Source organism: Pollicipes pollicipes, unplaced genomic scaffold (assembly GCF_011947565.3).
Source record: "Pollicipes pollicipes isolate AB1234 unplaced genomic scaffold, Ppol_2.1 Scaffold_4881;HRSCAF=5763_pilon_pilon_pilon, whole genome shotgun sequence".
NCBI lineage: Eukaryota > Metazoa > Arthropoda > Thecostraca > Pollicipedomorpha > Pollicipedidae > Pollicipes > Pollicipes pollicipes.
This window is the reverse complement of record NW_023596576.1, coordinates 7,603,296-7,613,475: the sequence shown is the minus strand read 5'-3', so window position 1 is coordinate 7,613,475 and position 10,180 is coordinate 7,603,296. Positions and strand designations below refer to the sequence as shown.

The 10,180-nt window shown below is 65.1% G+C and overlaps 1 protein-coding gene across 1 annotated transcript in view; it reads left to right on the top strand.

Annotated features, from left to right (window-relative positions):
• Positions 1-10,180, top strand: part of LOC119101645 (semaphorin-1A) — a gene marked incomplete at its 5' end in the record, with an annotated part of 91,023 nt that overhangs the window by 64,348 nt on the left and 16,495 nt on the right. Inside the window, 2 exon segments of the mRNA XM_037225056.1 lie at positions 4,702-4,798; positions 7,435-7,549. Of these exon segments, the coding sequence (XP_037080951.1) occupies positions 4,702-4,798; positions 7,435-7,549 (212 nt within the window).

Below are 10,180 nucleotides of genomic sequence, written 5' to 3'. Positions count from 1 at the left end.
CTCGTGTTCCGCATCCGGCGTTCGATCATCAGCCGGCCGCCGGGCCGCTGAGACGTCCGATCGATCTCGATGCCCCCTGTCTGCCGCGCGTGTGTGCGGTCCGCGTCTCGTTTGTCCGCCGCAAGCCGCTGAGAGCCAACCCGTTTTTGCCGCAGTGGTCACGTGATTACTGGTGCTCACGACCGGCGCGCCTTTTTGATTCACGCGCGCTGCAGCGGTGCGCGCAAAAAGGCGGGCGCCTAACGCGCGCCGGGCCTCGGTAACAAGCGGCGCGCCGAAAAACGTCCGCGCACCGTGCCCGGTGAAAGGGTGCTGACCACGACGGTCGGACGCGGGGCGCCAGCGGGCCGCCGTGGTCGACCCGCCGCCGACTGTGTTTGTGAAGGCTGGTTCGTGGCAGCGGTCTGAGCCTCAATGACGCCAGCTTATTGACCCAGCCAGCCAGCTTGTCGCTGGGTCGGGCCGGCCTCTTCACCGCTGAGTGGTGGCTGCCCCTGGGTGTCGTGTCTGCCCCGTCCGTGTGGGAGGAGCCGCTGGGTGGGCGGCTCGGAGGCTGGCTAACTTATTAGCGTGTAGGAGACGTGCGTGACGCGGCGTGTGGGAGACGGCGCGCGCCGCGGGGACTGCTCGCGCCAGCGAGTTCGGCGGGCGGCGGACCCGGCGCGCGCGCGGCAGAAGCGCCGGCCTCGACGCGCGCGCCGCCGCCGGCACCCGGCGGCGGGAGAAGCCGACCTACTGCGCCTCTCCCCGCTGGCGCGCGCAACAACGTACCGAGAATCCCGGACACTTTCCAAACCGATTCAGCTCCGCGCCGTACACATGCAATAAACATGAGGTAGATGCAGGCGTTGCATTATACATGCTACCGTAATGGAGATGCCAGCTGGCAGTGAATCAACCAGGTTTTTACGATGCGCACTGCTGCCGCTTCAGCGTCGCGCTACATCCGCCGGTCTTGTGCTGCGGTGACCGCACGTGGATCTCGTTGCTCCACACTTGCCCCACGCGGTGCGTCACACTGGCAGCTCACGTGACGGGCGGCGGTCACGCGGGGACGATTGTCTTACAGCGGCAGCGGCCACGTGACGCGCGGCGGCCGCCGCCGTCTCTGTCGTCAGACGACGGGCCGGACCGTTCCCGGGCGAGTGCAGCGCCGTCCCCGCGGCCGGGGCCGGACCCTGAGAGCGGGAGACCGGTGCCGGTCCTAGTCCCAGGCGACCCGCCGTCGGCGCGGGTCAAGTTGCAGCCATAGGTTCACGTTTCCGTGTGACCGCCGGGAGCGGCGGCGTGCGGGCCGCGCCGGGCCTGCCTGCCTCGTTAAAGCCGCTTCCACGCGGGCCGCCGCGTCGACCGAAGCAGGCGGCCGTTAACGCGGCGGGCGCGATACCATTTCCATTCAGATGGGCGGGCTTGTTTGGCCAGGCTAGCGCGCGCGGCAGCCGCCGCCGTCTCGGCCTGTCCCACTTCGCCTCCTCCGGTGTCATGACCTCCTCCGCCCCCGTCGCCGTCACGCTCTGCGTCGCTGCTGTCCCCGTAACGGACGCCCTCGCGGCGGCGTCTCGGCGGCCTCCTGCGCGGCCCGGCCTCTGTCGCCCGTCCGGACCGTCCTCCGTGACCCCTGACCTTTGACCTGAGAGCGGCCAGGCGGCGCGGTGTCTGCCACCGCGCCTGGCCGCGACTCCATTCATGCCGCTGCCAAGATGGCAACGCGCGCCGCCAGCGCAAACAGGCCGGCTGGCCGCCGCGCCCCAAACCGGTCTGTGTTTGCTCACTACCGCCCCCGGCAGCGGCTAGTGAAACCCAGCCTCGGGCGTGGACAGCGCCGTGGACCGCGTGGACGGTGTGGACATGCGGCCAGACGGCGGCGCCCGCGGGGCGGGCGGTTTCTCCCTGCCAAACCGGTCCTGGCGGCGTTCAGCGAATGTGCTGCGGCGAGGTGTCCAGGGCGAAGGGTCGCCAGGTACCGCGAACGAACCGGGAAAGTGTTTACTGTCGTGCTTAGAGCTTCGGCGAAGACGATGGCATGGGTTGTGTGGTCAGAGTGGGTGTGTCCCAGGCGGGATAAGGCGGAGGTGTGAACGAGGCGCTTCGCCACAAAGCCGTGCTGCAAATTCTTTGTACGAAATCCGCCCACGGGTCGTGAGTCTGAACCATGTGTGCGAAGTATCGGGCCAGTGGGCGCCGTGTCTCCTTTCTTTGTTATCCAGCGGGAGACATTTTTCAGAAGCCGTTTTTTGCGACCGTCTATTTTATCTGGAGTGCGGCCTCCGACAACGAATTCCTTGGCACCCACGCTCTTTAGCGGCGTAGCGATCGCCACCCGCGTAAAATTTGAACAGGTGATTAAAACAAACACAAATTTCCCCGGACATCCCTCACAAGCAGCCAGCGAAATTAGCATTCGTGTCATAATACGATAACGGATGGAAATTGGACCAGACGTTCACCGTTAGAGGGCGCGTCGGCCGCTTCCGTTGGAGATCTGCGTAGTCCCGAACTCCACGGGCAGTCCAGTGGGGGATGTCATTACAGTCGTACTCGTGGAAAGCGAGCTGCCGTGCCCGATGGTGTGTGGGGGCGGGGGAGGGGAGGCATTGAGAGGGGTTAGCCGGCCGCGTCACTTCCGCCAGACGTGTCGGCGCGCCCTACCGTGCTCGAACGGAGGTGTCTGCCGCGAGGTGCCACACCCGCCGCCACGCGCCGGGCGGCGCCACCTCGAAAGTGGTACACCGCTGATAGTGTTCTTATCAGCGGCGGGTGGCCTGGAACGCCAGGCCGGCGGCAAGGTGCTAATGAGTGAGGAGGCCGCGAGTGGAGGGGCGGGGCGGTGTCACCCGCCGGTGGCCGCCTCCAGTTGTCGACGGCGTTTCAGTCACCTGGCTGGTCGAATCGCCAGGTAACTGAAATCAGGCTCGAAACTGGTCGTCCACGTCATGCATTCTGTGCAAATTGAGACGGACGGTGACAGGTCAAAAGAGCTCAAGTGGGCCGTACATCGCACTTGACGCATCCAGCCCGTTTTAAACGAGTCTCTTTGAGATTCGAATAGATCCTGATGGGTGCAAGTAACGGCAGCTGACGGAACGCGCCTGGGAAGACCTGGCACATTTCTCCCGAGTCCAATCGCGCCCGTCTGGCGAAATCGGCCGCGGCGCGCTCCGAACGAGTCGTCCCGGCACGGCCCGCTCCAGCCGTCGGTCTGCCGCGCGCGCGACGCCCGGGAGTCTCGTTAGCGCCTTATTCAACGCGGCCAGATGGCGCTGTCGCCAGACAGCTTCCGGATGGACCGGGCGCGCCGAAAAAAGCGCGCGCTACAGTAACTGTAGCAGTGTCCGAGCGCGGCGGCGCGTCGCCGTCCGCCGGCGCGCCGGGCTCGCCGCTGTTGACCGGCGCGAGCGGCCGGCCGGGCCTCGGCGGCGCCGACAATGGGCCCCGATAAGCCCACTGGCCTCCTGAGCGGCCCGATCACAACAGATGCGCCGCCGTCAGCGCGTAAATGGCGCCAATCAGGGCGGCGGCCGGCGGCGGCGGCCGGCCTGGCGGTAGCGGAGCGGCGCGGCCGGCTCGCTCGGCTTCCGCGCGCCATGGCCGCGGGGCCCGCCCCGCCAGGGCCGCTCTGGCCGGCTCCCGCCAACGTCAGGGCCGCTGCACAGCCGACAGCGAGCTCCCCGGCGACCCGACGCCGCGGCCGCCGCCGCGCCACGAACGCCGCACGACGACCGTCGCGCAGATCAAGCCGTGGTCACGTGGCCCGTCGTCTCAAACCGGCGCGTAAACACCGTGCAAAAACCGACCCGTCGCCCGACTACCTGAATCACCAGCCTTCGCTCGCTCTCGTGCCGTTAGCCGAGGTTAGTGGAGAGCGCGGTGGCCCGGCTGACACGGAGCGCCGCTTTCAGCGCGTGTTTCGCACGGGCGTGAATGTGCGCGCTCGGCGGTTTGCGGCGGCCTGAGCGGCGCTGCGCCGTGTTCCACAGCCTAGTCGATTTGTCTCCGGCCGGCGAGCTGACAACGGGGCAGCGTCGGTCACGCCGGGCGGCGAGCAGCCGAGGTCAGCCGACCCCTGCTGCAGCGGCGGCACTGCGCCGCAGCTGAGCTGGAGCTCGCTGAAGAGCCTGCGGCCACCGAGCCGTGCTGCCGAGCTTCAGAGCTCCGCCGAGGACCCTCAGGCGCCGCGGCGCGGACGGGCTGGGGATGGAGCGGCGGCGTCGGGCGGCACTCCGACACCGCGACGGACCTCGGGTCTGGTGGTGACAGCACTCCGCTGTTAAGAGGCCGTCGAATTCCCGAGGACTTTCGGTTGGGTTACGGATGAAGACGGGGAGCGCCAAGTGGGAAGATGACACCGCCGTCTATGTGCAGGAATGCGGCATGTCTTGGCCAGGGACGAGACGAGGCGGCTGCGACCGCCCGGCGCTGTCGCAGATCTATGATCACCCATAAACACGCTGGTCACGTGAATGCATGGCTAATAAATCCACGATGAGAAACTCACGGCTTACACTGGGCCGTTCCAGCAGTGAATACGCCTACGAAAAACTAGCTGGGAGAATATTAACACATAAGCTGTTTTGAAACGGTGGTAGTTAGCGTGATGAGTGCGTCTGCCCGATGGGTTTTAAATCCTGCTAATCGGCCGTTCTTTTCCCATGCGTGACACGTTATCAAACCCGGCCCGACCCCAGCTGTTTGCTGTTTCAGATGAGCGCGACATGCTGCTGTTTTCCGGCAACACGTCGCACAGCGACCACTTCAAGCTGCTGGAGAAGGACGGCAACTCTCTTCTCATCGGCGCCAGGTGAGGCCGAACGTCGCTGCCAAACGGTGCCATGGGCATTTCAAGGAGAGGCGCCGGAGTCCGAGCTGCGGCCGTGACTCCCCAGATCTCGCTATCGCTGCGATTGTTCGACGGGTCCTACATGCAAAAGGCACTCCTTGACTGCATCAAGGACTGGGATTTTTCTAATTCAGCTATCTATCCGATTATCTTTGGCTCGCGACATGCACCGCGTTGCAAGCGGTTGTCATAGCAACGGGGGAGTTGTGCGCGGTGCTTGGGCCGTGCGCTGGCTCCTCGTCGTCGCCTGCCCGGCGCGGCCCGGCCCCGCTCCGGTGACCCGTGGGCCCGATGACCGGGCGCCGCTTTGTGAGCCGCTCCCACGACGTGGTCAGGCCGTGACACAGTCGGTCCGGGGGACAAAGGTGACGGCGCTGACCGTACGGCGATTGGCCGGCGGCTCCCACGGCTGCCCGGAATGGTCACAAACCGGGACCTCGAACGGTTCTCGAAATGGCCAACGCAGGAGTCTTCGAAATGGGCTTTAGAAGTCTCATCTGAGTGGCCCTCAGAACGCTCTTTGGGAACCGTCTTGCGAAGCGGCGCTGCCAGCCGCCCCCGTGCGGCGCTGGGGGCGGGACCTCCTGCGGTCCGTCCCGCGGTCCGGCCCGCGGGCGGGGTGTGGCCTGCTTATCTCGGGTCGCGCCTCCGGAGCACGTACCGCACGCGGCCCGCGCGCGGGGTGCCGCATTTCACGGCCGTGGCGGTTGGCGCGACGCGTGACACCAGAAAGCGTTGGCGATTTGTCCGGCGTGACGGTCGCGGTCGTAAAACGGGTCGGATTGCCGGCGGCGGCGGCAAAGCCGCGTCGTTCTCGACGTTCCCACGCGGGTGTCGGTGCCAGGGCGGCCGACGTTCGGCGGCCGGCCAACGTCGTCGGCGCCGACAGCCGGCGGCAGACTAAACACGGACCGCACGACTGTTGGTGCCGGAGGCGTCACGGCGGCCGCCTCCTCCCCACTCTGGGGGACGCCTCGGCGCGGCGGCGGGCGCGGCGCTGCCGGTGGCGGCGTGGAGCTGCGCGGACGCTGATTCGTTGCCGGCAGCGATCGCGGCATGGAGTGGCCAGCGTAGACCGCGGACCGGCCGTCCGCCCAGCTTGCTTCTGGCGTGGGCGGCCGACGCTGCCGTTGGACCGTCATTGCTGCGGTCGCCGGCGTCAGTCCGCTCTCCTCCAGACTCGTGTCAGGGAGGAACGGAGCCGTGTGTCCACCTGCAGGTCCGGTCTGACGTTCAGCAGTCTGCTCGAGGCTCTCGGCGCGCCGCCCTCGGTAGCAGAATGCGTTGCGCCCCACTTCATCGGCGCCCGCTGTCACGGCCGAGTTCGTGGCCGGCTTCAGCGGCTGCGAACGCGACACGGCTTGTCAGTGGCCGGGCCACATGTCGCCGGCTCGGCCGATAGGCTGGCTGAACTGCTGACTGCTCGCTGTCAGCCAGCGCCGGACTGGGAAACAGCCCGGCGATGCTCGTCTCTGAATTTGACAGCGGCACGCCGCAAAAACGACGCCACTTGGAACCGCTCCACACCGAGCAACTCCAGCGCTTATGCTGAGTCGGCTGTCGTAAAGCCTGAGGCCATCTGGTATTTGACAGTTCAGTGACCAAACAACTCTCCGCTACGGCCACTTAGCAACCAGCGAACGTTTCTCGACAGTCGCTCAGTGGCCAGCCCGCCACTGCCTCCGGCTGACCCCTCCAGGTGAGCCGGAGTGGGGTCGGCCGCGCGCCGCGCCGGACCAGTTCTTGCGCCAGCTCGGCCGCGTCGCGACCGGCCGACTAACGAGTCGACAGAGACGTCGACTGCCGGCGGCGCCCGCTGACTGACGGGCCGTCGGCGGCCGGCATTGTCCGCGATTGAGCTGTGGTGCAGCGGCGCGCGTGCGCCGGCCGGTCGGCGACACGTGAGGGCCCGGCGCAGGGGCGCGGTCGGGCCCGCCGCCGTCCACGTGAGCCGCCGGACCCGACCGGCGCCGGCTGCGCAACACCGGCCGGCTTACGGAGACGAAGGGCCACACCACGACAGAGGCGAAGGCTGGTGCCGTCTGGAAATGAGCGCGTAGTCCGCGGCCGGGGGAGCGTCCGTGTCGCGGCCGGGGCTGGCGGCGCGGCTCGTGCGACACCGCACCGTGCCGGGCTGGGACAAAAGCGGAGGCTAATGGCACGCCGCAGCCGTTATGGGCCGTAATGGTCACTAACCACCGGCTGGCCGGCCGTAAAGGCATCGGACCGCCTCCCAAAGTGTCAATGCTAATCCGTAATGCGCCCCAGGTAGCGGTCCCAAGACACGAGGATGGCATGTGGGCGCCGGCAGAGGCCTGCCTTTGAAGCCACGGTGGGTCGGCAGACGTTCGCGAGATTTTCTTTTGGGCCGGAACGGCACACTATGCGAGGCTCGTGGGAGAGGCTGGCTAGTGTTTGTATGCTGTGGTCGGGCTGACCAGCGTTTACTAATCACATTCTGGGGTGTTGGTACCTCTAACGGCCGGTGGCGTTTGCAGCCGATGTCTAACATGCGCTTCAACAGCACTGGCAGCGGTCTCTGCCAAAACACAACCCCCGACTGGTGCAGACCTAACCCGCCGTGTCGCCCGTTGCAGGAACATCGTGTTCAACCTCAGCCTGACAGACTTCACGGAGCACCGACAGGAGCGTCTCGAGTGGTACTCTGCCGACCAGGACGTCCGGCTCTGCAACATGAAGGGCTTAAGCGAGGTGGGAGCCGCCGCGGCCGCCGGACGCCGCCCGGTGGCGCTCTGACGCAATCTCTCCCACGCGCGCGCGCACGCTCCTCACCTCAGCGGAGCGCGGCCCAAGCTTCCCGCGATCGCTTTCTTTGCACAACCGGCGCGCTATCGCCTCGATAGTGCGTGTAAGCCGGCTGGCAGCGGTCCGACCGGCGGCCACGCAATCCCGGCCGACCACAGGCGGCTCCGACGCCCGACGGCGCTGCGCTAACGCAACGCCGTCGACGCCGGACGCCGGCCGCGCGTGGGACCGAGCCGGCGGCGCGCCGCCCACCCGCGCCCCGGGACCGGGGCGTGGCTAAACGGCGCCGTGAATCAAACGGCCGCACTGCGGTTCAGCCGTGGCATGTTTGTGTTTGCGTGGTGTGTCTATCATGTGGCGAGTGGGCTGTGTGCGGGCTGCGCCGAGATGCGCTCGTTCAGCCAGTGCTCTCGCGTGGGCTGGTCTGCCGCTCTCGCGACCTGCTCAGCCCTCGGCCGAGGGGTCAACCGCGCTGGTCTGGTGCTGTCCCCGACAGCAGGCGGCCGGCTCGAACTGTGCCGTTCCGGACACGGCTGGGCGCGACCCTCCGAGAGGAAACCCGGCCCGGCCGCGCACGACTTACGAGCCCCTCTTATTGCCTGGATCGAGGTTTAACGAGCTGATATTTCCCGGCGAATGGTCGCGCCCGCTCGGCTGCCGCGTTAATCACGAGGTCGGCTCGAAGCGGTGCGCCGTCTGTTTGTTATTTCACGACCGACTCGATCGGGCTGGCACACGCCTCGCTCAGAGCACTATCTGCCGGCGGCGCTTGGGCTAGCCCCAATCGCGCCTTTTTTAACGCGCGCCCGGGCGGCCGGTTGAACACCATGCACCCTGCTGGAGGTCAATTTGACTTCCGCTGAGATCTGAAAAACTGAGATAGCTAGAAATACTTAAGTCTCAGGGTATGTTGGCCTGTATTGGAATCACTTGTGTGACAATCTGAGGTTCCCAGGTCATTTGTCCTTGGGGTCAAATAACGTCAAACGAGGTAAAACTCCAGATTGGTGTCCAACGTGCTCCCAGACCTCATGCAACCACCGTGAACCTAAACACCCGTTCTAAGCAAAATATCAGTGGTGGTCATTTAAGTTCAGTCATCTTGTCTGACATTTAGAATGTCAAGGTTACAAAAACCTACGAGATTGTGATGATTTTACCATTTCGTAATTTCTCAAGAACAAAAAGTTGACTGGGGGGGTCATCGAAGGTTAGTGACCTCTTGATCTTTAAAACGGCTATGAAACATTTCTGTTGAGGTTTCTGTCTTAAATGAATCCAACACGAGCACGAGAAACTGCTCCTACTAAGAAAGCTCTCGATTAAAAAAGCAGGTTAGTTTTGTACTCGGCCTGACCATCATAGTTAACCATAGGTCAGTTCGATTTTTTGATTTTAGATTAAGCTGTTTTATTGCCTAAGAAATTTTGCCAGAGATGTGTGTCTTCGTTTAATGCTGTTGCCGCATGAGATTGAATGATTCCCGAGAAACGGCCGTCGCTGATAGCCATGGCCTAACTTTGACCTGCCGTAGGTCAGCGACTCTGCAAGGTACATTTAATTGCGCGTACCAAAAGATCCGCTATTAAATGTCCTACAGCCATCCAACGTTTGGTGCGGCTGCACCGCGCCGTTCAGAAATCATTCTGAAAAACACTTCTGGGGTCAAATTGACCCTACCCCCACCGGAACACGCGTTTAGCCTCGACAACTTACTTTGTACGACGTACATGTACGCGGGCCCGCTGCATGCACAAGCAGCGTCATGTCAGTCCGGTGCCCGAGGACGCGGCAAAATCCCATCACGCTGCCTTCCAGGCCGCCGCCGGGTGATTAGGATGCGGCCCGGCCGCGTCTCATGAATGCGTGTCTCGCTCGACGCCAGACGCGTGATTAGATCCGGCGGTGGGACGGTCGCCCTCACCTGGGCGCGCGGCGTCCGCCCCCGCCGCTGCCGACCGCCCGACGACCGCTTTGTTTACCGTGGCGGACGAGCTGTCTGCGCCAAGGCCAGCGGCAATCGCCAGGCAAACGGCGTGCGGCGACGGGCTCAAAACGTGCCCGGCCTGTTTGAATAGCCGCCTCCTGCGCGCCTCGGGTCCACTCCAATCAGGCGGACGCCGCCCTCCTCTGCGTGTGGCGCCTGCCAGACTCAGAACCGGGCACAGACCCAGACCCAGACCCAGGTCCAGGCCCAGGTCCAGGCACAGGCACAGGCACGGGCCCAGGCACAGGCTCAGGCCCAGGCACAGACCCAGACCCAGGTCCAGGTCCAGACCCAGGCCCAGGCACAGGCCCATGCTCAGGCCCAGACCCAGACCCAGACCTAGACCCAGACCCAGACCTAGACCCAGACCCAGACCCAGGCCCAGGTCCAGGTCCAGGCACAGGCACAGGCACAGGCACAGGCACAGGCACAGGCACAGGCACAGGCACAGGCACAGACCCAGACCCAGACCCAGGCCCAGGTCCAGGTCCAGGCACAGGCACAGGCACAGGCACGGGCACAGGCCCAGGCACAGACCCAGACCCAGGTCCAGGCCCAGGCACAGGCCCATGCTCAGGCCCAGACCCAGA